The 26,930-nt window shown below is 37.4% G+C and overlaps 1 protein-coding gene across 1 annotated transcript in view; it reads right to left on the bottom strand.

The window, feature by feature from the left end:
- LOC119783454 (protocadherin-16-like) overlaps positions 1 to 26,930 on the bottom strand; it is a 118,742-nt gene that overhangs the window by 79,309 nt on the left and 12,503 nt on the right. Inside the window, exons 2-4 of the mRNA XM_038284976.1 lie at positions 19,132 to 19,970; positions 18,848 to 19,045; positions 17,755 to 18,528 (exon numbers count right to left, since the gene is read on the bottom strand). Coding sequence (XP_038140904.1) covers positions 17,755 to 18,528; positions 18,848 to 19,045; positions 19,132 to 19,953 — 1,794 coding nt within the window. The 5' untranslated portion in view covers positions 19,954 to 19,970. The remainder of the gene's footprint in view (positions 1 to 17,754; positions 18,529 to 18,847; positions 19,046 to 19,131; positions 19,971 to 26,930) is intronic.

Below are 26,930 nucleotides of genomic sequence, written 5' to 3'. Positions count from 1 at the left end.
TTGTGACCATGAGTCCAAACCATTTTTCAAGTAACCTGTGCATGTAACCAACATTCAAACGATAAAATGTATTAATCGAGATGCACGTCGAAAAATTGTGAAGTGAATGTGATCTGTCTGTTAGAGACGGCTATAAAAAGGTCTCTGTTTTAGCTTTTAGTGCCTTAAAATTTGTTCATGTTGGCAGTCATTTAGAAATCCCAGCCTTTTGGTAAAGGTGTTAATAGTTAACGGAATACCAGCCATGTACACACAGCACACAATGAACTTTTTTAATTGCAGCTACACAATGTTGATGCCAAGATCTACTCAATACTGTGATCTTTTTGTCTTTGTTTTAATATACTTGGAAAACCCTGTTTTGTTCCGTTTGGTTAACTCTGGTGACATTAAACTTTTCTTCTAATTTTTACTATTGTGAAAATGGCTACATGTTTTGAATGATGTTAATTATTGTTTTTAGAGGGAAATCTGGTTACAACGTGCTAAAATAAACTTTGAAGGAAAGAACCTTACATTTTATGAGCTTTGGCAAATCTTTGCTTTTTAATCAATGTTAAGTTCACAGGTTTCAAAGATACTTTATGTGTATGACAGGCCATCCTGCCTACTTTAATAAAGGTCGATGTTACTTGACTAATACTTTTAAAACTAAGAATTCAAACAATAAAGCAACCCCTTTGTAGTAATTGAAATGAACTGAAGGGCTGTTTCTTAAATACACTTTATCTGCTGTGGAATACACAAGGAATTCTTACAGCTTTATGCAATGAGCCGAGACCTAAGAGGTGGGTTCTGCTGGTGCAGCAGCTAAAACAGAGCTGGAGCTAATGACTCCCACACCTGCATCCACTGAGGGTTGTAAAGAGAGCAGACGGTTGTCATCTTTCCAAAACCTGCTGGCAAATCCAGTCTGGGTCCATGTGTTGCCAAAAGCAAAAGGTGTCCATGATGCAGCTTCAGTTTGGATGAAGGAAAAATAGTATGCTAAATAAACTGAATGGGTGAAGGAGTTTCAAGTGAAAATATTTCGGGAAATCACTTCAGAATTTCTTTATAGAGACTTAAAAAAAATTGATTTAAAAATAAATGAATGATTCAAATCATTGAATTCCACAGCCCTTCTATTCTATATCAATATGGTTCACCTTATTATCATATAAAATGTATATAGAAGATTCACGAAATACAGAGCATCTCTTCTGCACATTCTGTGGTTTTAGTTTCTCTAACTGCCATACTTGAAAGAACAATTCTTTAGCTAAAAAACAAAGACTTAAAGGGAGAAAATACCCTTTCTATTGATTTGCATCAGTCCTCATGGCCGCCATGATGCCATTCGTTCTGGCACTCTGAGATTCTTGTAATCAAGCAGCTCCTCTGTAATTGTCCCCTGGAGCTGTGCAAGAATACACAATTCAGGCAGCCAGCACTGTGGGTGTTGACTTGTGTGCATGTGTATGTGTAGAAGCATGAGCCTACATAAATGTTATTGCATGAGAAATGTGTGTTTGATTGTGTGAACAGAACTTGACAGACACAGAAATCCTTCCAGGACTCTAAATCGATCTTCCCTGAGAGAGTGGGATGCTATTTGATGCACAAAAGTTTGCAACTAATGTAGACACACAGGAATATTGAATCACTCAGTCAGTCCAGCAGAGACAAATCATTTCTACAGTCATGCAATAAATATAGTAATTGAGCATCAGCAGGATTGCAACACAACCTGGAGATGAAAATTGAACACTTGTCCTTTTTATTTGAAAAACTCCATAAAAAATTGGTAGATTACAAGAATTGGCTGATTTTCTCCACTACAAACCTTGACTGTAAACCAGACCACTGAAAATTTTAAAAGTCAGTTCTGCTGGTGAATACAACTTTCTAAAGGCCTAATTATGTTTCATGCACATTTCACATTTCATACATTTCAAGTGGAAATAAGACACAATATCTGCAGTTTTTAAACAATGTGTGGCTTTTCTATCTACATCCAATATACTGACCAACCCTAGTGGGCCATTTAAAACCTCACACAACCTGAAGAAGTAGAAATTGTAGCTGTTTTCTGCATTCTCAAAACTTATTTTTTATTTTTCATAAGTGCGAGTATTTTCTGTCTAAAAGATTTTCAAAATCTGTTTATTGCGGTCATATTCATATGAGCCAAATCATTAGATTTGCTGTTATGGTTCACCACTTTTGGAAGTCTTTTTAAGTTTTCACTTATTTATGTATTTCTATTTTGTTGGTCATTTGGTTTATTTTATATTTTGTGTTATATTTAAGCAGTGTTGCACTTTTTTGTAGTTACTCTCTGTTGTCGCCTTGTGCTAGTTTCCTTTCCACTAGCTCCTTTCTATGTAGTTACTTCTGTCCACTCCTGCTCCATATCAGCTGATTAGCCCTTTCTTTGTTTTGTCCCCCATATAAACACCTAATGTGCAGTTCCTCATTGTTGTTTTCGCCTCATTGCTTTGATCCCCGTGTGTTTCTCCCTGACATCTCCTGGTTTTTGGTTCCTTTTATTGTCCCTCAATTTTGCTTCTGTTGCCTTTGGCTTTTTTTTCTTTTTTTTTTTTCATTAAATCAGAAAAAAAAAAATTTTTTTGCCTCCTTCTATTCTGCATTTTGGACCACAACCAACCTCCACACTTCCATGTTTTTCCATGTAGATACAAAATTTCCTAGGTGTGTTGTGTTGAAAATCAGGATGGGCATGCGCCGCATGGAGAGAAGTGGGTGCTTAAATTGGCTGTGCTACAGTATGGCCTTAGCAGGTTATCCGGACAACGAAAGCCCCTCATTGTGGAAGTTATAACAGTAGAGTTGCCCTTTCATTACTTTGAGCTTTGAAAATGTTTCTGTATTTTCAAAGAAGATGTTTGTTTGTTTGTTTGTTTTTTTCCATATAAAGCGATGGTTACAATACTAAAGATGCTAATCAGATAATATAATATGGCTTGATCTGTCCTCGTCTAAAAAAAGAAATATTGCAAATATGTGCTTTTATCAGTATTTTAGGTAAGCCTTTCAAGTAGATTTCATGACAATTTGCATTTTGAAAAAAGATTGGATTTTCCAAAGGCATATAAGTTCAGAGTAAAAAATAGTTATTTAGAAACAAATTTCTTTAAACTTTGCTCCCCAACCTCAGTCTAACCAGCTGCCCTGATAGAACAAGATGCAGGAACCACACTCTGATGAGCCAAGAAGAAAAAACACTCCAGCGAGAGAATGGCATTAGGATGTAGATTTTCCTGCAGTGATTTCTTTGAAAAAAAAATTCCAACAGGGACCTATTTAGAACTGTCTTCTTGCAACCAGTTTAGCATTTCTGACATCTCATAAATGCTAAATTCTCTACAACTGACATTTTATTTCAAGGCCAATAGATTTATTCCCAGCAGTATAAAGAGGTTTCTAAACTGCACAGTGCACACCAGGGTGTGTTTGGCCGCAGCGAAACCGTTCCAAAACCACTGAGCTGAAAACGGGCCATGTGCACAGAAAATGTTGGTTTTCCTTAATTGACATTAAATCTGTCACATCTTTACTCAAAAACTTAAATCGCATACAGCAACAACAGCAAGCAGCTAAATGAGAGGAATTACCTTAACCCAGCCAGCACATCAGCCCCGCCAGAGGGCTGTAAATGTAATCAGTGCACGGCTAAAACATCACTTTGTAACTACTGTTTCAAGTCAGGGAGATTAATCTTTGAGTCCCTTTGCTGCTCCAATCAAAACACCTTATGTGTGATCTGACTTCTGTCAAAGAGCTTGTAAGAGGGGGTGAAGAATTACTTCCCTATAATGACGAGTTACTGTAAGGCTGATTGAAAATAGTGAAAAGACCACCATGAAGTGTATCAAATACATGGTGAAGGAAAACTGGTGCTTATGACATATTATGGATAAATAATCAACTTATACCCTCGTGAGACTTTAAAAATATATTCAGAAATACAAAAAAACTGAAATAATTTCCAATGAAAATATGTCAAGTAGAAATATGATAGATGTTAACTTTGTCTCAAAAAAAATACAGTAAAAGGTGTTTTAATCTTAATAAAAATTTCAATTTTGCCACTGGAGAAAAATAATATTTGTTGTCATCTTTCTTTTATTCTATTCCTTTTGACCAGACATCTGAAGGTTTTTTTTACAGTTCATCGAAACAGAGTCAAGCAGTTGCCCATGTCAACGGTAAAATAATTTCCACTCCTGTTGTACTTCTATCCTCGTCTGACACACAGCTGCCAACAACCGCAGGCGCACATGCATGCATGCACGAGGGCCGCCAGTGGAAATAAGCTTCCTACTTTATGTGGTTTCGACCCTTAAAGCCAGGTCTCTGGTTTCATCCTGTGCTACAGTTAACCTTTGTACACACATCCAATTTCATTTAGAGAGTATTTTCTAAACAGGAATATGAATATGTTGTGAAATGTTTGAGAAAACACCAAGTTTTAGTGCGTGAAAAGTCAAGGCACTGAACGGACTCACAAAAAAAAGTGAATAGAAAAACAGCAGAGCAGGCTAGGAAGGGCAGGTGAGCGGTAGAAAAAGATCTCTTGTAAAATATTCCACTATAAGCAAGTGGAAACTTTCTCTCACTCCAACTTTAAATAGGCATCTCATGGTGGGAACTGTTCTTATAAAAGCTGAAGTCCAAAGAAAAGACAATATGAGGTAAACGCATGACAGAGGTGCGTGTGGGAGATGTAAAACAAAGCAAGAGGAGCGATTTGGAACATATTGCATATGAAATATCTTTCATTGCTATCTGCTGTTTCTGTGATCGCACAAAGACTAAACTAAACCAGACACCAGACATGTCATTGAATGCTGTGTCTTTTGGCACCATTAGTGCAAAAATATTAATGTTACCCTCTCCTCTGCTTTCAGCATACCTATATGTTATAGTTACTCAGGAGGAGGTCATACAAGACAGACGGAAAATTTTTAGTCAGAAACACTATATTGCATTTGTTTCCACATTGGTAAGTCCACCATATCTAAACACTTCCAGATCTCGCTGACAACAAATATCAATGTAGAAGAAGAGCATTCTAAGTTTGCCATCTTCAGAAAAAATATATTTCTGGGGATAATATTAAGGTTGAATATAGTGCGAGACATGCTGGGATCTGGAAATATTGGGTAAAGTCTTCTTTGATTACATAGACACAGTGTGTGTTTTGTATTGCACATAACATTCATTTAGCTTATTCTAAAAAAAAAAAAAAAATCAGTTTTTCCAATTTGGTTGTCATGTTGTGTCTGTGTTAGAATAATAACACTACATGCATTTTAAAGCAACTTGTATTTCACTCAGCAGCATGTTTGTCTCCAGTCCCAATATAAAGAATTACTGATTGCTCATGGCAGGAAGCCTAGAAAATGATTTTTTTTTTTAAGGTTGTTCATATTCGTTCTTAATATTCTTCTGGAGGAGAAATTTAAATCAGTCAACATACAAATCAGCAGGTCAAAGCTTTACCAAAACCAGGGATGGGAAACCTGCCACCAAACTCTGATTGGTGTATCCAAAGAAAGATCAGGCTGGGAAAGAAAGGAACTGCATGTAAACGATCTGGTCGTTGCAAAAACTGTCATACACACAAATATGATTTTTAACATGTAATCTCTTTTATCACGCTGTAATAAAAAAAACTTTCTTGTCACAGTGATTTTTCTTTAATTTTCTTGCATCTCTTGGCAGACCACCCCCCAAACGAACTTGTCGTCTAAAGGCTCTAAAATCTCTCAGTATAATCGAATGACAGAAACCGATATACTGGGAAGCAAGCACTTATGCCGCCCTTCACCTCTAAATGACTGACCACCTGCTGCCCTAAACTGGAGAACCCCCTCCCAAAGTAAATACGACACGAGGAAACAGAGGAAGCATGTTAATTTACACCAACTTAACTCAGTGTGATGTTAAATTAGATCAGTAGGCCCTAATGAACTGCAGAGAGCCTCAGGACCACCTGGTGCTCTATAGCAGTGTGACTGTGACCTTTTTATGTGGATGACTTTTATTTTTTATGTGGTTGATGGTGTTTTCATTCTAAGGCTGCAGAGATCAGGCAAGAAAATGTGTGATTCTAACAAACACAACTCTAGCGAGTGATGGTTGGTTACTCAGAGAAAAAAGGAGACCAACAGAAGCCCAAAGAAAAACTGAACAGAGAAGCTAGCTAGTGTAGAGAGAGATATATGGGAAGAACAATGCAGATTCTATCTGTAAATATGATGATAGTACTATGAATGTTTAGATTTTTGGTGAATGCAACAGTTTTATATTGGGGTAACAGCTGTCTTTGTTCCTGCTACACATCATCAAACTCTATACACTAACACCAACACAAATATATGTTGGGATACGCCGATATATAAACAGATATATTGTTAAAGAAAAGCCCATTTTAGAAAACTGTTACAAGATAAGAGAGCAGATGAACCAGAAGCCTTGATAATATATCGCCAAAGGGCTGTTTGTGTTGTGAACAAACCTGTAAAACCTAAATTTTATTCACAGATTTTAAAAAAAACATATGGAGTGATCTATTTGTTGCTTTGTTATTATTATATATTTTTTTATTTTGCACTTCCTATCTGACAGAGCATAACTCTGCAGTGTTGTCCGAATACCAAAGAGAAACCCAAATGATTTGCTCTCACGAGCGGAGCATTACAGTTTTGCTATATAGTCCTTACTTATATGTATATAATCACATTCTAATTACAATTTGTATTACAGTAAAAATACAGTATTGAATACAATACAATATATATTGCATGGCAACTGAAGCTGTAAAATCTGTATGTGTGAAGGCCAATGTAAACAAGGTCTCTCAATAGGGATGTTTAAAAGCAGATGTGAGGAGCCACAGACCTGCCCCCAGGACCTGAAAAAGACAAATAGGAGCTGAGAGACTTAGACATCCAATAGTCCATAGAAGCGAGAGAGCCCTAGGAAGATTATTGCAGGTGGATCACAGCCTTTTGAACACCCGACCTTCCATGAACCCCAAAGGGAACCCTACCACAATGCCACCCATAGATGAACGTCTGTCTTTAAACACAATTGCAGGTTCATCCAATCAATACACAACATCACTACCGCTGCAGCATCACCCAAAGAGGAACCCACTAACCAGCATAGCTCCATGGCCATCCCACGACAAGTCCAGATATCTGGACTTCAAATACTGGAAGGAACACAAAATCTGTTGCTTTAATTTGAGAAAGCAAGAAAACCAAGATGGAGAGATCCATAAAACGCATGTTAATAGCATAGTACATTTAATGGATTTCAATTATTCATTAAATGGGAAAAAAAAGTGCATGTTATATAACAGTGTTACTATAGTTTAATTGAAAACTGAATATCTGTGTTAGCAAAGTAACAAAAAATTAATGCTGGGGTGGTCAAAAATCATAAAGCAACATCAGATGGCAGGTAAATGCAACAAAATTATTAATTTTTATATTTAATTGAGTCGCTATTTGAACTAAGTTAATGAGACGTGAGCTAAAGGGCTGAGTGGATGAAAGCCCTAAAAGAGAGAAATCCATAACTGGTGAGATGGAGAATAAAAAAAAAAAAAAAAGAAAGTCAAACTGGAGAGAAAGAAAAAAGGCAATGAAAGAAGGAAAGCTCATACTGCCATATGGTAAAGAGTATTGAGCTTAATGAGGCGTAAGGCCATCCCCTCTACACAGGGAAAGGCAAGTCAGATCACACATGATTGAACACTGATAGGTTTGAACCATGGCATATCCCAACAACTTGATACTGAAGCATATGGAGGAAAAGTGGAACTGAAGTACCACTTTTGAAAGCATTTCCACAAAAAGAGCTGAAAAATGCTCGGTGCAAAATGAAAGCTGTTTGATAAGAGTCAACATTTGAAGATAATTATTGTTGAAAAAGAGAGATATTTACAAGATCAGTGGAAAATCTGGGCTCTGAACTGGTCCCTCAAATGGAAAAGAATGCTCTGTGCTTTCCCTCTTAGCTTACAGTGCACAGGTTTCCGTTTTCACATATAAGGACACCTGGTAAAGCAATTGTGTTTAACTCTCATTAACACTAATATTGCAGTAATGTTATAATATAGTTCAAAGTGTAAACATTTACTTAAAACTGATTTTTACTGATAAAACAGTCATTATGGAAACTATCTGCAGCATTGATTTTTCGACTTTACCAGTCAAAGGCTGAATTCAAACAGAAGATTAAGTTTGACTTGTTGAATGAAGATCTTTTTTAAACACTTTGAGTGGTCAGTATAACTAGAAAAGAGCTGTATAAACTCAGTTCATGTATATTAAGGAGAGTATTATCTCATTTGCTGCCATCTCCTTGATAGGAACCTTCTGCAGCTAAAGAGATAAATATTGCTAACTCAACAAATGTGGAAATTCCTTTATGCACTCTGGTTTTTTAAGGTGGTTGAGGTTTTTGTCAAAAGATAAAAGCTTAATGCAGTCCTGGAGGCTACCTTAGAAATCTTTTTACTAGCTGCCATTATATACTGAACTTTACCACTTTCTTTTAAAACTTGGATTGATTAAGCCACTGTCACACCTTGACGATTTAGCCATTGTATGCCTGACGTTCGAAAAATCTGGCAAAACGCTGGCATACGTTGGATAAGTTATGAGTCAGTTTTGTATAGGTTAAGGGGATACTGAAGTCTTGATGTATGCCAGCGTATGTTCATATGTGGACCATAATTTACAGTTAAATTATCTGATCGATGACACACATCCAGTGTAAGTTACTCATACGTCCTGATGTCCAGCTTATCCGACACAATGAGTAACTTGTCTATAACTTATGTGTAACTTATCAAGAACTTATCTCTAATGTATATCGAGGTATTTGACGGGTTCCAAAATACCAATGAACATGTTTTAACTTGAAACTACTGTATAATGGCATTAAGTGGAATCTTCTTCTTGTTCTTTTCATGCAGGCTGTGCCCAGCCTGCAACCGGGCACATTGCTGCCTCTCTCAAGACACTGACTTGTGACATTTTATGGGTATTACGCTGCCGTGCATTATGCATAAGTTAGGCTATCATCAGAAAATACATAGTAAGTTCAGCGTACGCCAGCGTTTTAAAAGATTCTGGGAAGTAAGGTTAAATTGTCAAGTTGTGACTGGGGCTTTAGCAATGTGTTCAATTGGACTTTCATGTTTCTATATGTTTGGGCTGACCATTTTTCTGTCAAATTTAATTTGTTTGACCTATTAAGTTATGCCATTTGTTGGCATTTAACAAACTATAATAAAAAGATAAAGATAAAAAGATAAAATAAATTTGTCGACAATCCCATCTCAGTTCCAAAATTAAAATTTAAACAAAGAAATTTTTTCAAATGTTGCAGGCACACAAAAAGACAAACTTTTAAGATTTATTTTTCTTTTAACTTTTACAGCCTAGCTAATGTATAATCCCTTACAGATGAGCTGTACTAATCCAGATTGAGACAACAAATCGTATTGCAACCTTTAGTCAAATTAAATCTCCATTAATCAATTAGCTGAGGTAGCTCATGTAGATACAAGTAAATCAGTCAGTTTATATACACTTAGAAATTCATTCTTTTATTCGAGGTGCATTGGTAAACGGATACATCTAAATGTTAGAGTAGCACCACTTCATCAATCGACTTTAAAAGGATTTCTGTCAAGATTACCTCCACTACAGTAACAAAGTTTCATACATCAGTCCTACAGACTGCTTAATGTTAGCCTTTCCTTCCCAAGCAGTGCAAAATGGCATCAATCAAACACATCATAAGTAATCAATCAACATATCAACCAATGCTAATAGATAGCTGTACATTGCAGCATCTGTCGCTTTAACAGTTAGCTCTCATACAGTGTTTTTATGCTCGCCATTAGGGACACAGAAACAGTAAGAAAGAATTGAGTTAAATTTATTAAGTTTATCGAATTTATTTGTCATCATGCCACATGATCTGGTAGCATCTGAAAAAGTTCTTTGCTTTCTTATCAGTAAAAATAATTTACTATGTCATATGTCATTCATAACAAATTGGACAAACAAAATGACCTGAATACAATAAATTGTATCTTAAGAAAGGTTTAAGCTAAGAGTTAACATTTAAATGGATGTCCTAGTAGTTTTGATGGCTAACATTACTTCACCCTTTGAAGCAAAATCCTGGTTCATTATCTGTAAATTTCACAAGCGCAGTCAAAGCATAATGGATTTTCTCCATAGGATCAGAGCTTCCAGTAGCAAACAGGTGATGAATTCTCACTGAGTGATGATGGATGTTATGAGAATAGCTCAAATAGCAGACACACAATCCTGATCCCTTGTCACATACATCCTGTCAACATGGCCCAGACCTGGTTGATGTGTGAGTTGGTGAGAGCAAGCCGGTTAAATTGACAGTATTCGTACCACAGAGACATAAGCATGTCAGAACAGAGCCAGCTGTTAGCAGCATGAAATGATTCACCAAATTTTCTATCACAGGGGCTTCTCTTTGAGAGTAAACCCTGCCATTTGTTAACATTTATCACCTTTTAGATCCCACTGACACATTTGGTTCCAGGGATCACTGCAAATCATAACCTGTCTTCACTTGGCTGTTGAACCAACCAAAAGAGAAAGTGCAAAAAGATTCATCAAAATACACAAAAAAAAGAAAAAGGTTGACTAAAGTAGAGTGGCTCTCTATAGTCCAACTGCAAGTCCACGAAAGTAAGCAGAACTGGAAATATCAACTGAACAATAAATTTCATCTCCCAACACACTTTTAAGCATAATAAAATAAAGTGAGTGTTTTGTGGAACTGGGCTTCAGCAGACTGTCTAAACCTCGAAGTGCACGCTGTGTTTTTTTCTGGCTCTGGTTTTCAGAGTGAGGGGCTCAGATTCAGCATGACACCAGCAGGAGACTGGTTTATTCTTATGGGAAGCAAAAGATGAATAACCTCAGCGCTTGCAATGCATCACCGTACGTCTCCTGCTCCATTGATATTGGTTTAACAAATGCAAGTCTCAAGTGAATACATGTGTTTGTTTTAAGTATCATTAGTATTCAGCTATATGAAGGGTACAGAGACTTTAAGCAAACTAATCCTTAATATTGCCATCAGAACCAATAGAGGTGATTCCTCTAACAGAACAGGATGTTTTGTTTGCTTGGGTGGTTTTGTGGGACTAATACCTGGCAAAAGCAACCTGACTTTTTTTTTTTTGCTCTGTTTCTTCACACCAAACACATCTGTGCTTGTTGAATATATTCCCACTGTTATATCCTTTCCAACTGCAAAAGTGCTCATTGGGTAAAACTAAAGAATCAAAATCAAAGGAATTATTAATCTAGATAAAACATTTAAGGGAAGCTGATTACATTTATTTTTAGATGCATCATAATGTCGACATGGAGATCTTTGAGAAACATAAAGGTGAAAACCTTATTTTCTTTATTGTAATTTTTTACCTAGTTGTGAGTACATCAAAATGTAAGACTCAGCTAGTCAAGTTTCTAAAGGAATAAAGTCTTTTTCCAAAAAACTCTTCTCATGAAATGTATTTCACTCATATGCTTCTACCAATGTACAGTATGGCTGTAAGTTAAGAATTTACATGGGGTCAGATTTTCTTTGTGAAAGTCCTTTCAGGGCAATGTATGTATCTTTACAAACAGAAATTAATAAAGTCAAGTCAAATCAAGATGCATTACTTATGATGTAAAAATAAATATAAAATTCAACTTCCAAAAGGAAGCAAAACAAAAGACTAATGGGTATATATTAATGCAAAACATACCTCAAAAATGTTTTTAAAAAATCACAAAAAAAATCAAAGGTCTGGCATGCAATTGTGTTCAAACCCCCTTTACTTCATACTCCTAAATAATATCCAATGCAACCCATTCCAATTCCTCTTAAACTCTATCCCAGAGATTTTTTTATGTGTTCCTCAATCTAAGCAAAGCTTCTTTTTCACTAATGTTTTCCAACAAATCACTATGGCCTTAATAAACACAATTTAGATTTTTTATTTTTTTACTAACACCAAAGCAGCATTAGATTCTGAAAAAAAATATATATAGTTTTGAACATCTCAATGTTTATCTCAATATTTAATCTTAAAAAACAGCTGCAAATTCTGTCATTCAGATGTTAGAAGGGAAATCAGTAACAATACAGCAACATATGAGGTCAAAGCGGTCCTGAGTCCTTCTGAGTATACTAGATTTATTTATTTAAACAGGCCAGTGTGCAACAATAACCATCCAATCACACAAAAAATACATACATTTGAAATGTGCAAGATTCTAGCAAGTCTGTTAATTTGCATGTATAGTCCCAAGACATACAAGAAATAGATACATGAAACATAAGTATATAAAACCTGAACAGATATAATTGTGGTTAAAAAGTAAAACTGATTATTTATTTTCAAAAATTTTCTGAGATGGATTTCAACATTTCCTCTACAGGAGGCTCTAGTGTAGAGATCCCTCACTGGTTTAGGTTTACAGTAATATATTTAGAAAGCGGGGTCGGGGCCAAACCATGAAGGGTTTTGTAAATAAGGTAGAAATTTTTAGAATCAATACATTTTTGAAAATTGGGCTTTTTGTATTTCTTGAGCACATTGCAGTGATGTTGTGATAAAAAGTGTTTCATCGTAAGATTTTGATTGATATTTTGTAAAGGGTTTTTATAGACTTTCAGTTTGTTTCTTCAGTTAATGACCAGGATGTAGTACAGCAGTCTATATGGGAAACTATTATGGAACACATTGGAACAATCTAGCTTCATAGTTTTTTTGTGAACATTACATATGTTCACCAGAGCTGCTATGATGACAAATGATTCCACCTCAGATGTTTTAGCAGGAATAAAAACTACAGCATCATCTGCATATATTTTGACTAACATTTGGCAGGTCATTGATGGAGTCTCCCATACTCTGAGCACATCACACACAGGAGGATAATCTCGTAAGATAATTTCAACAGCCATTACGAGAAACTAAGTTTATTGTCTGAGGAAGATTAGGGCAAAAATCCGCCTGATTACCTCGATGTGCAAACCAGGCATTCATTGATACAGAAGCAGCCTAAATGCCAATAGTAGCTGTGGAGGAGTTGTAGGAATATGACCTTTTTGTAAAAGTGAGATGCCACTGCTGTAATAATCAAAAAGGCCCTGCTTAAACTTATCATTTTGCAAGGAAAGAAAGAAATTCCAAAAAAGTTAATAACAAACCACTGGATTTTGTTTTCCAAGTTTGAAGATAATTTGCTTCCCATCCAGAAAGCTTTCTCAATTCAAAATGTCTGGATTACTGTAGAGCTCCAGGCTTTATAGAGGCCCAACAAAAGCCTTGTTATGGCTTAGAAAACATGCAAATTGAACCGGAAAACGAAGATGTTTCCTATAATCTGCAAATTTCCAAAGCAATTTCTCATACTGACGCACTACTCCAAGGGTGTCCTTCCCAAAATAGCGTGCAATATGCTGGCGAAGAAACTGCAGGAAGCAGCTGCTCTAATAAATAAGACCTAAAGAGATTTTTTTAGCCTTTTGTATTCCCTGAAAATTTCATGTCATCTTGAACACACCATTTATATTATGGTATATTGTTGAGTCTAAGCTGTTTTCCAAAGAAAATTTGGGTTTAATGACTAGACATGCAAAGCTGATAGTGATAATCTTCAACTGCAGCTTTAAGTACAGCAAAAGATGACACCATAAAGAACTAACTCAAAGAGACTAAATAGAAATGCATGTTCCACCTCTTAAATTATACATGGTAAAATATGTTGAAAACCTTGGACAATTTTTAATATTTCTGTATCCTCCAGTGTTCTCAGAATATTTCTTTGACTACAGCTGCAACCCCTTTTATTATTCGTTTTGCACACCAAAGAAAACATCTTCTGTAGAGCCTTAAAATTGGTTCAATCAAACTTGATTTTAAAAAGAATTTATGTTCTACAGATGTCTTAAACCTCTCCTGGAGAGCCGTAATCCCAAGAAAAGAAAATTCCCATGTAACATGCAGATGTTGTAGACTGTACTCAGAATGTCCGCAAAGTATTTTGTAACCTTTAAAATATTTGTAGTTATCTGAGGGATAAACAGGGAGGATGTAGTCTTTGTTTTTTACAGATGTGTATTTTAACATGATCTGATTTTTAATGCTGTCCAACACTTCATTCACCCTTATACATTACAAAATGTCACTCTCCAAAAGCAGATGCTGTAAACAAACAGTGTTTTACCAGCATTCTCTGCAAAAATCAAAAATGCTGCTATGGCATTCTACACCAGCAGGAATGAGCTATTCTCCCTCTCTCAAAATTGCTCCCAAATGAGCACATCTGCATGTCGGACTGAGTGATTGAGTGCTGTTTAACAGGCCTGACCTGAAAACCACATGCTGAACATTACAGGGAAGAGGCATCACCTGCTGGAAGTGATATCTTAGCTTCAGTAGTGTACAGGAGTGTGTATATGGGCATGCACCTGCACATGTTTGCATGAGAATTGCTCTCTTGAAATCTCCATACTGAACTCCAATCAAAATCAGGTCTTTTTGATTTCCCATTTATGTTATTGTAAACTCAGCTTGTGTAAGAAACGCACCGACAGGTTATGGTGAATACGTACTTTCAGAAATAGATTTCTGTGGCAACAAATACAAGTGGTACCTTTTGCAAGCAGAGAAAGCAAGAGTGCAAAGGAATGCAGAAGATCTTTGCAGAAGGCCTTAACCCAGGTTTTCGCCCTACAGTGTGCTTTTTGGACCCAAGATGATTTGCATGGCTCGAACATGTGATGCATGTTGTAAAGGACGCACGTCAACATATTTACATTGTCCTCACACTTTAGCAGGTTTTGTTTTTACAAAAAGAAAACAAAACAAAAAAACTGAAAACTTGGTTCTTTATCAACACTTTGATACTTTACTATTAAAGAGTGCAATAAATGTGATCAGCTAAGTTTGTTATCTTTTAAAACATCCACTAATTAGTTAAACCTGAATTCATTTTTCGATTCATCTATGTATGTTTTCAGTTAAATCAAGCATTAGTTTACTTCTGATTATGTTAGATGAAGATTGTTTGAGTCTCGAGACAAATATATAAAATCAAGTCTGAATTTTAAACTAAATTCAAGTCAGAAAGAACGTGATTTCGCAACATAAGTGTAAATCAAATTTGAGACTTAGACCACTTCTTTCTATTGCAGTCAGCATATTGTTTGCATGAAAAAAGACTATTAAATAAGACGTTTAAAGAGATTTAAAAGAATGTAACAAAGTGTGCAAGATCCCTAACAAGTATCTCTATTTAGAAACAGATTGAGACAAAGTAGAATCATTATTTACTCAATATGGATGGTCAAACCTTTCACAGTTCCATGATAATACAGCTAATTACTTTGCCTTACTACCTAAAGATAAGGAGAGTCCATCATCTGTTAGTAATTTCAACTACAGTGCTTAAAGGGTGCCGATTGGAGGGGGAAGGTGGAGAGATTTCTCATGATGCACTGATAATCCATTTATAATCACACTGTAATGCCCAAGAGTTCCATCCCCACATGAGAATGTCACGATTCATCATCATCCATAAATTCTCAATGTTCTCATGCCCTCTAACACCTCGGGTTATGAAAGGAGCTATGATGAATATGTATGCCATACGCACCAGCAGGCCTTATAACCTCTCATGCCTGGGAAATACTTAAAGGAAGTAGAGGAAGAGGAAAGCAAGGAAACCAAAAAATAAATAACCCCTTTGTGTTGTGGCTGGATAAACAGTCCACCACATTAAAGATTGTAAGAGTGGCTAAACTGATAAGACACTTCCTACACACAGACTGGAAGTGTGTATGCCTAAGAAAAGAGTGAGAAATTATAAAGTAAAAGAGAGAAACAGAGATGGGGTAAAAGAGAAAGGAAGAAAGCCATAAGAAAACCTGGAACTGAACCATAGTCAAAACAAGAGAAACCTACCTCATACTTTTTTTTTTATAATACATTTTCTTGCTTAGATATGAAACATTGGCTGTCTCCCCCTGTTTAATACAACTGTCCAAACCCAAGGAAGCCAAGTCAGCATGATAATTTCAAGATCCAAACACTGATTGCTATCTTTTATAAATACTGGTACAATTCTGAGAACAGTCTACATTTGTCTTCACTCGGGGGAACGTGACAAAAGCTCACAATAGGATTGCCTAATTCAAATAAAATCCCACAAAAACAGTAATCTAAGCTCACCCAGAGCAGGATATCTAATGCTCAAAAAATTACTAAATGAATTAAAATATAGCACAATTATGAAAATCAAAATATTTCTTAGGTTGTTTGCTTGCTGGAACATCTCAAGTAAGCATGTTCAATCTTCATGTTCTTATAATGTTCATCTTAGCAGCCAGATATTCTACTGACATAGAAAAAACATTGACATCAGCTGTTGTTATGCTGCAAATCACAACCCTTGCATGGAAACTTTCTAAGAGTCTCTTGGCTGGGTCACAGTAAAGAGAAAAAAATTGTGGAATAAGCAACTCGAATCTGTCACTCTAAGCAGCCTACTGAAAAAAAACACCCATGATGTCTTGCATGGGGTAACCCCACTTCTCACAGCCAGAATATCTTCCAGCTAAGATTAGAGAATGGAGGGAGAGATGGTTGCAACCTTTGCAACAACTCACCTGGGGGTCTAACAAGTTTCCTGAAGGGATAAATTAGTAGTCGAATACAAAGTTTTCTAACATAGTTTTTGATAGAGCTGGCCAATATATACATAGACCAAGCTTTAGAAATGGCTTGTGAAATAAATAAGAATTCTGAACTACAAATATTTAACCACTTCTTGTGACTGAATTGCTCTTTTATTCAGGTCCATATTGTGGGGTATTTAAAGAGCAGAGCTGTTCTAAATATTTTGTGAATGAATATAACATTTTCTTATCACACCTCTTTTTCTTTCTAGAGGGCCAAAATCATACTGCAAAAAAATTTGGTCTAACAGTAAAAGATGCTGCAGTAAGACCTTACTGAAGACAAACAGCCAGACCTTCACTTTTCTTTCTCAACAGAGGTTGTTCTACAATACATGAGCTGCTGGACTCGTTATAAAAGCAAAGGAAGAAAAGCTCCAACGAGATAAAGCACTGATATCCAGGGTTCAACCTACGCAACTGGATTGGATACCATGGTTACCCTATGGGGTTAGAGAGAGGACAAACCAAAAATCAGTAAATCTCCCTGCAGTAGCTTTAGGAATTCAGGTAAAGTCTAACTCCCCCTGCCTTTGTTAAACCCTTCTTTCTTCCTTTTATAAATCTTTTCCTCCTAAAATAGAAAACAAATTAATAACTTAGACCATAATAGTACTGCAATCTTCTAAGATTCGAACCAGTCTTTTTGTGACCATATCTTACTTTATACAGTCAGAGTTCCAGCTTTAAACTGATGTATAAATAAGGGTTTTGTGTAGGGAGTAAATGTCAAATGATATTAGAAAAAAAAAAGACTAAACAAATAGATAAGAGCACAAGGCATATATCTATACAAGGGTTGCCTAGATAAGCAGGACAACAGTTCTTTGGGAAGAGTGAACATCCAAATGAAAAATAAAAGAAGAACAAAAAGAGTAAGAGAAGACATTGAAGGGAGTGAAAGTAAGTATACGTGGTTCTTGCTTTTCTTACCTCTAAGAAGCAGGTGCCAGCTGGGGTATTCTCCTTGATGGAGGCATTGTAGAAACTCTTGGCAAACACTGGCGCATTATCATTGACATCCTGAAGCACAATATCTACCTTCACTGTGGCAGACAGAGGCGGCCGACCACCGTCCATTGCAACAACAGTTACACTGGGCGCTGGCTCTGATTCAAAGTCAAGAGCTGTTGCAGTGGTGATTATCCCCGTAACTGGATCAATTGAAAACCAATCAGAGCGAGAATTTTCAGCCTTTAGCAGGCTGTACCGCACATCCCCATTTTGGCCTTGGTCCTTGTCCCTGGCTGTAACCTGAAGAACAAACGTTCCTGGGTAGACGACCTCAGGAATGGTTTGTCTGTAGGTCTGCTGGTCAAATTGTGGAGGGTTGTCATTGACATCTGTCACCTGGATCGTGAAAGAGGATTCAGCTCTGAGGGGAGGTGTGCCTGAGTCTGTGGCCATCACCCTGAGATGGTAGAAATCCCGCTCTTCTCTGTCCAAAACCTGGTCCACGTATATCAGGTAAATTATGCTGTCTTTGGTTGTTAGCGCAAATTTCCCATCACCCCCCTCTAGGGATACGTTCACATTAGCATACTCCCCGTAGTCTGGGTCAGTAACAGATATCCGAGCAACATACTGGCCTGGTTGGGCCCCTTCCGAGATTCTCGGTGAGCCGTCCTCACTGAGGAAGATGATGGTCATGGTTGGCTGGTTGTCATTGAAGTCACGGACATGAATTGTCACAAATGTATTAGTGACCTGAGAAGAAGTGATAACAGTATTAACATTTTTCTATAGGCTATATATATATTTCTTGTTATAATAGAACCATTAAATATATTTGCTGCAATACATTGCTAATCTCTGGTTCTCCATCATTGATGACTAACAACTGTCCAACAAATTGGCAACTGTCCAAGAAATATTTAACATACCATTTTTTAGGATTTACATTTATAAAAACAAAAAGCGACATTATTTCGAAAGTCACAAGCAGTCATGAGGACTTTTCACCTACTTAAATACCACTAAATATAAAATGTGCTCATTGTTAAATGCCATAAATAGCAGTAATTACCTCAGGTTGGCTAGCATTATCTTTGGCCTGGACCACCAGTTCATGGACTCTCTTTACCTCAAAGTCCAGAGGTCTATTGAGAGTGATGACACCTGACTTTAGATCAATGACAAAGTAACGCTCAGAATCACTCTGACGGCGGTTGATTTCATAAAGGACCAGACCATTGTCGCCTTCATCTTCATCAATTGCAAACACCTGTGAAAACAAAAAGTTTCAACATTTAAAAACGCTTGTTAGTCTCTTTAAACCCAAGCCAAGATAATCAAAAGGCTTGACCTAACCTGTAAAATGCTACTTCCTTGAGGGAGGCTTTCGGAGATGATAGCATGGTATCTGCTCTGATTAAAGACTGGTGCATGGTCATTGATGTCTGTTACTGTCACTTCTAGAGTCATAGATCCTATCCTTCTTGGTGAGCCTCCATCAAATGCCTCTATCACCAGCGTGTATGACGAGCGCTTCTCTCTGTCCAGTAGTCCGTTGACCACCAAGTCTAAATAAAGTAACTTGTTAGCACCCTTCCTTGTCTCAAGCTTAAATGTCTGTCCAACGTTGCCCTCTCGAATGGTATAGCCTTGGGTAGTCAGCTGGTCCTTGTCAGCATCAGTGGCAGGATCCAGGGAAAACCTTGTTCCCACAGCGGTGTGCTCTGGGATCTTCAGAACAGCTTTTGCTTTGGGAAACACAGGTGCATGATCATTTATGTCATTAACGGTGATCGACACCTGAATAGTGGTGCCAGTCATTGTCACCGCAATGAAGCTATAGTGGTCCCTTTCCTCCCGGTCCAGGCGGCGTGCTGTGGTAATGATGCCAGTGGTCTCATCAATGTTAAGGTCACTTCCAACGCCTGTGCCCTCGTGGTCAGAAATGAAGTAAAGGGTAGCTGTTTCACCAGGTGGAAGTCCTGCACTGATGTCACCAACAATAGTCCCTGCTGGCTGGCCTTCATCCAGCTGGAGTTCTAGAACTCCCAAAACAAAGGTTGACTGAACTAAGACAGTGAAAACATAAAAGAGGAGTTTCTGTTGGCAGGTGTTTGAAAGTAGAGAGGGTCTGCCAATCCAAGCCCTTCGTCTAGCTCCTTTACTTGTTATAGGCATGGCTGAATTCGTTAAACCTAAAAGAAAGAAAAGAGAAAAGGTTATATGAGATGAGATATGTAAGAGCATCTTTAAGATCAATGTTTATGAAGTGAGTTTATTGTTATTCCATTTGAAAACATCTTAAATATTTGCTGAGCTCCTTCAGCACAGAAGAGACTGTCCATATTTCAAAGTCAAGCATGAATCCTCTAAATCTTTGAATGACAGCATGCTAAAACTTTTACAGTCCGAAACCAATATTAAAGATGTTGCCTGATAAGGTTTAGCTCTATTCCCCATGGAAATAACATATCTAATGTTTGAAAAATAACTCTTCAACAGGATTACTATGGTTTTAAAAAAGCATGAAAATAGAACCCCACTCCGTCCAGGATTCACACAGGCTTTAACCACATAGAAAACAAAGCCATAAATTATATTTATCTGGAGGGTAGCCTTTTTTCTTGCTGGGTGAGAACAGAGTAAGGCATCTACAACAACAGAGGGTTACATCCAGAGATATATATAAGGTTTACATGAGGTTTTCCAAGACACTATTCAAAACATGAGGAATGTTAGCTGTAGCAGCTTTAGTAATTGGAGAAAAGCATACAGTTAAGATATTGGAATAACCATTTATGCATTGCATTTATATCAACCATTCTCTCAAACATGAGTGCACACTGAAATCTAAAATCCTCCCTGTCTAAATGCCAAATCTATCCCATTATTCAAAGTCTTCTACAAGACACCTCATGGAAAAATGTGCTTATGGTTTTTGAGGGGTGCCAGAAACTTGACAATGTTTGGTGCGCTGACAGAAAGTTCATTACAATGCTTCAAAAAGGCTTTCTAAAACTCACCTGACACTCTGCTTCACAGCAGCAAATTAAAGCCACCATCTGGAACTTCCAGAAAGTTAAAACAAACAGCAATAATTATTTGCAAATGGCAGCTGACCCAGCTTTGACACAAATGCGGTGCTTTCGCACACTATCATAAAATTAAGAAGAAATACTCTCATGAGTGCTATGGAAAGTCTTCACAAGTTTAAAGCTGCTTTCATTAGATGGATGCATAGCTTTACCTCTTGATGAGGTCTACAAATATTTAGATTGCTTTCTAAATGATGTTTACATATGCTGTGCCCGTATTTATAGACCTAAGATTTATCAAGCACGAAACTACTCAAAACATCCTACGACAAGTAGATCCATCAGACTGTCAAATAAAACCTTCATAAAAGCTTATTGGCTACAGAAACATGCAGCATTTAACATATCCTACATTTATCTTAACATCAATACTTTATGTTAAGTGAAAGAGTCCTTTTTTGAATAGTGAATATTCAACAAAAAAATCTGAATGGTTCACAAGTAGCAGACTAAAATGAGAGCTATAAGTGGTAGGTGTTGGCCTACATTGGCCAGCCATATTCACCCTAGATAATCACTCCCAAAGCATGTGTATAAACTGGACAGTTAACTGTAGGAACGTTTTACAGCCTTAAAGAAAAAGTCAGGCTGGTACCTAAAAAATGAAAAATTGTCCTTTGGAGTTTTTGAGTAAAACATGTTTTATATGGCTGTGCAAAAATGGCAATATAAAAACAATTAGATAAAAGCACCTGGTAAGTTGTGGAAGAACATCTGGTAAGTGACATGGAAGTACGTAGAAGGTGAAAGAAAAGCTTAAGAAAAATTCAGAGACAGTACCAGATAATTAATGAAAGGATACTGGTAGGTTTCAGGAATATACCCAATATGTTTCAGGCAAGTGTCTAGGACATTATAGGGAAAAAGCCATCAAATCCCAGAAAAATACATCCACATTTTGTGTAATCTCAAAGCCAAGGACCTGCCATGAAGTGAAATGAATGCAGAGTTAGAGTAGTTTCAAATTGCTGAACTTTATTCCAAACTTTCTATCCATTTTCTGTTCCAGATGCTATTTCAATAGTAGCTTCATCTCACATAGAACTCACTGACTGTTCATTCTTTTTACGAGATACCAACAAAATAAATCTTCTGGACACTGACATGCCAGCTGCAGGTCTTGTGACCGATAGTTCTGTCATCAGCAAATAAAAATGTGATTTGCAATTGGAGAGTTGCATAATATATAATAATTTAGCCTAATAAAATGGACAATTGCTTCTGAGTACTAACAAATACAGTCAATTAGTAAAATCTAGGCTTGAATAACAGCTGACTGATTGTACAAGACTTCTACTTCAAGTCTGGAGCACACCTTAATTGTGTTCGTACCTGAGAGAAGATTAAAAACAGGACAAAAATGGTGTATGTGACACTTTCTCCTAAACCACTCGTACAAAGGATTTTACAATCATTTTGGTCGTACAAAGGCTTTTAGGACGAGGCCCATTGTTTCCTTTTTTTTTTCGAAGCTTTTATTGTCATTACACTGTCACAAGTACAGAACAACAAAATTAACTTTTTCCATTTTTAACCCATCCCCTTGGGCAGCAGTGGGCTGCCATTGTGCAGTGCCCAGGGAGCAGTGTGGGGTTAAGAGTCTTCCTGAGGGACCCACATTGGCAGACTGTGGGACTTATATGTAGATCCTCAGGATTCCAAGTTCCATACCGTAACCACCAGGCCACCGCTATCCCACAATTTTTGGGACACTGAGGCAGAGGTGAAAAATTTGGCACAGTGCCACACAAATTGTGACATCATTTGACCTTATGCATAGTAGGAGGCTCCTTATATGCATTGCCACCAATGTGACATGAAAAAAAATCGCATTAGCGCTTGCAGAGTTGTACTCATGTACGGTAGTATGACCTGGCCAGAGATTGCACTTAACATAGTGATGCAAACTGGTGCTTTGTTCAAATCGATAAGAACATTTTAGCCATGGTGGAAGTGCGTTTGTAGTAACCAGACTAAGTGCTGGCAGTTAGATGGAGCTAGAACCGTAAAGTAATATGCTTCCTAGTGACAATGCATGGGGACTTCTTGAGGACCTTAGCCGCTAGAAAGAACTATTAAATCATCATGTCTTCATGTCTCATGTCTACCTTATTAAAAATGTTCACCTCCAGTCAAGCACACATACTTCCCATAATTAGGATTTAACCTAAGTCTAACTTTCAAAAGGCAAAGCCTAAAGATATACCATGTCTTAGATGCTATGAAACATTCCTAGCTAAAAGCCTGATGACAAAACCTTATAAATGGAATCAGCAACAAAATGAACAATATATCTTGGGATTTAACAGTTTAAATAATTTGGGTCACAGAAGTGTCAAAATGAAGAATATCTTCTGTTTGATGAGCAAAATATATCTCACTACTTCACTATAAAAGAATAGTTGTGACTGAGCCTACAATAATCTGAAAATATTGCTTTCCATAGAAGAACAGAAACAAATATAGAAAACATAATGGTATATCTTATAAATAGGACTACTATATTCTGTTTTACCAGTCTTCCTTCTGAGCTCCAGCAGTAGTTCATGTGGTCTCTGAGGAGGAAAGATTAATAAAAGCTATAGCTCCACTGGGACCTAGAGGGGGATACTGATATTGCACCCCCCTCTGATGGAGTCACTGACCCCTACATCTGGTCCAGACGGCTGCACTGGACAGTTGCTGCACTCCTACACAGGAACGGCGAGCGGAGCCTAGAATATGCACATGTCATCTAATGCCTCCACACGCTTGCTAACTCTATGTGCATTAAAGTACTTGTGGAGGCATTTACGTGTGTAGGGATGTGTGTGTCTTAAACAAGAGTGGGAGGGAAAAAAAGAAAGGGTAGCTGAATGAGGATCTGTGAGAGACACAATTAGGGGTGTGTTGATGAAGTCTTTCAAGTTTGCCGCCGAGAGGGGAAACTCCGAGTCAGAGCTCAGGCCTTATGAGACCCCGCTCTGATGAAATTAACCTACAGTCCTGAAAGCTCTAGCATCCACTGAGTGGGAGGGAAAAGGTAAAGAAAAGAACAAAGAAAAGAAGTGGAAAAACTGTATAAAGGACAAAACAGAAAAAGGAGTGATTACAGTTTTCTTTGGCCTGACAGCCTTATTGTCTTTAGGGACCACAGAGCTGTGCAAAGCAATCCTTTGGCTAGAAGAAATAAAGCCTGAAAGGGTACGTTTTAAAAAATGTGTTTTTGCACATTTTTTTCTATGTCCTTCGTTTCTCCCTTGTTGCTCCATATGAGTGTCAGTAAAGGGTTATATTTTACAAACATATCACATGGCTGCAATTTGTCACTGTCAATGAGTAGTCGGCCCATGACATCATCTCCCCTTTGACATGTGCTGTAATACACTAGTGTTTACTCTGGAAAACACCATCAGATGAGAAACAGAGAGAACAAAGGAGCAAAGCTCACAGTGGCTTAAACAGCAGAGTTAAGGTTTAGCACTTGATTTACCCCCCTAGTGGTATTCTTAAATCTTTTTATGACCAACAAAAGTTTATATCAGCTGTTTTAAGATTTAAATAATGCCTAAGTTAAAGCTTCAATTTGTATTGCATTTGCATTTTGTGTAGCTATGATTCAAATGTATATGCGACCCCCCCTCAATAGTTCCAACGTCTGAGGGCTCCATGCAGTCTCAGCCACATTTTATCTGGCACTCCTCCTCCATAATCTGCCTTCCCCGCCAAATGCAACCCTCAAAGCCTTAAATACATCCTCCAGTATAAAGTGCTGTTGCTAAATATTAGCAAACCATACTGTTTTCACTATGCAACCATCTAAAAACACTGAATCTCAGTGCCGGGGATCAGCTTCATCTCCCTTTCACCCTAAATGTTCCCTCCACCTCTTTTTTTCTCCGCCCATTCCCTCTAATTGATTTAGCAGATTTTGTTGGGCACGCCACAGCTACCCCACTGCCAAGTTAAACAGGACCCAAAGTCACAAAGATGGCCTCTTCAGGCCAAGTCTTTCTTTGGCCTGTTGCTTTTGCTTTGATAGTACACCAAGTAGTTATATTCAGCTGCTTCCACAATTGCTGAGAGATCTTCTTCTGCCTCCTAAATATTTTAAAGCTAGTGATTTGGTTCCTTAGCTGCAAACATGCAGAGTTAGTAAAAGAAAGGCACACAACAAAAAAGGGGGGAAAAAGGCTTTCATAATTCTAAGAAAAAAATCTAGCCTCTTATTTAAGTATCCATAGTGCCTGAACTATGGGTACTTATACTATCATAGTATATGTTCTTTCATTCCTACTAAAAACATCAGAAATTGTATATTATAGGAAAAGAAAAACTGAATTTTCAGCTCATAAAATAAAAACGCAACATTAATTTGTATTTATCTGCTTTCCCAATAGTTTGAGAAGAAATTTTTTTACACATCTGCAAATCGTACCAGTGATGCATATTTAGTGTTTTTAACCAAAGTCTGCTGTGCTAAATAAGTCAAACTTAGACAGGGTGAACAGAAACTAAAAAATAAAAAGATTTATTCATAGCTTCTCTCCCACTAAATTAGCAGGTTAACCTCACTAACAATCAGAATTTGGCACCTTTCCCATTTGGAGAAAAAGCTGGGTCTGACCCCCTGCTGGTAAGTTGCATGGCCTCTGTCCAACACCGCCGTGTGTCTGGTGACATCACGTTGCGCTCGAGTGCAACACGTACATTAGCAGGTCGATGCAGGTTTGCTGTTCCCACTGTATGCCAATCAGAGACGAGCCGTGTATAGGCCATTGTAACCTAGGTTGCCCAACGAGTCATTTGAGCCGGGTCATGGCGTTTCAGTGAGCTGTTTCTTCTGAGAGGGGTATAAGGTAATCTTTTTTGTTCTTTTTTGTTCTTATGTGGCCAGACAATTCTTCTTACACTTGTCTTCATGATGCTGTTTGTTCACAAATTATTATAACCTTTAAAAACAACTGCATCTATACTGTGATAAGAAACATCTGGTTCAATGTGACTTTAAAGGACGTCCCACTATGGGGGACATACGTTTTTTTTATCTCTCTATGTATGAAAGGGTGTAGCTTTGACATAAAATCCCCAGAAAATACATTAAGGGTCTATGCTATAATGGTAAAAAATGCCAAAAGATAAGTCAATGAGTTGACAGTAAATACTTTTACAAATGGCTCTAGTTGCTAACACATAGAAATTGCACACTGCAGCTAAGTAGACAAAAGTTCTCAGTTTAACTGTTAATCAAAAGCATAAAAAATATCTTTTTTTGAGGAGTGTGTCATGCTGAGGATTTACGATGCAGTGATAAGAACACTGCAGACTTTCAGTGTTTTATACAAAGCTTTACAATGAAAGGGATGCAGGAAGGAGTCTTCTGGGGGTGTAGTACATGGCCGAGTGCTTTGCATCTCACTTTTCATGCTGTTTGGGTTGTGTGTGTACTTAAGAGGTCGACAACTTTGACCCACATCACCCCTTCAGTTTCATTTTCCTGAATATCTGTAAATAGACATCCAATTTCTATCCCCAGCTGTCACCCTGTGCATGTGTATGTGGTGTCTTAGTGCATGCGTGTATGTATGGGAGGAGTGTTGGCTTGAGTTGGTTTCTCTATGTACACATACACACATTTCCTCTAATTACATTTCTACAATAAAGCTGGGTATCGGTTTCAATTTGTTTGGACAATTGGTTTAATTAAAACAGAATCAGCCTCAATCTCATTATTGTAGAGCAGCAGACCACCATCAGGGCAGTCTAACACTGGCTTATATATACATGCATGTGATGTTCATACACATGTCATATAACTCGTTTACTACAGGCAGGGGAAGTACCTCAGCTGAAAATACAAAGTACCTGGGTCAAGGAGGATGGAAGAACTCTAAAAAGGTATTTTTTTTTATTAATCACTGCTTCCTGATTAGTTCCTCCTTGAAGCTTCAGTGGGTCATTTGGTTCAGCTTGATAATTGATTTATAATAACACTTACACCAAGTAAGATGTAAAGGTTGACAGATGACCCAAGACGAATGCATTTCCTGTCAATATTGTTAATTTTTGTGGCATTAGCTT

The sequence above is a fragment of the Cyprinodon tularosa genome, unplaced genomic scaffold, assembly GCF_016077235.1.
Source record: "Cyprinodon tularosa strain WSP-4 unplaced genomic scaffold, ASM1607723v1 ctg205, whole genome shotgun sequence".
Taxonomy (NCBI): domain Eukaryota; kingdom Metazoa; phylum Chordata; class Actinopteri; order Cyprinodontiformes; family Cyprinodontidae; genus Cyprinodon; species Cyprinodon tularosa.
The sequence above is the reverse complement of the archived record's forward strand: the minus strand, read 5'-3'. Positions and strand labels throughout refer to the sequence as shown.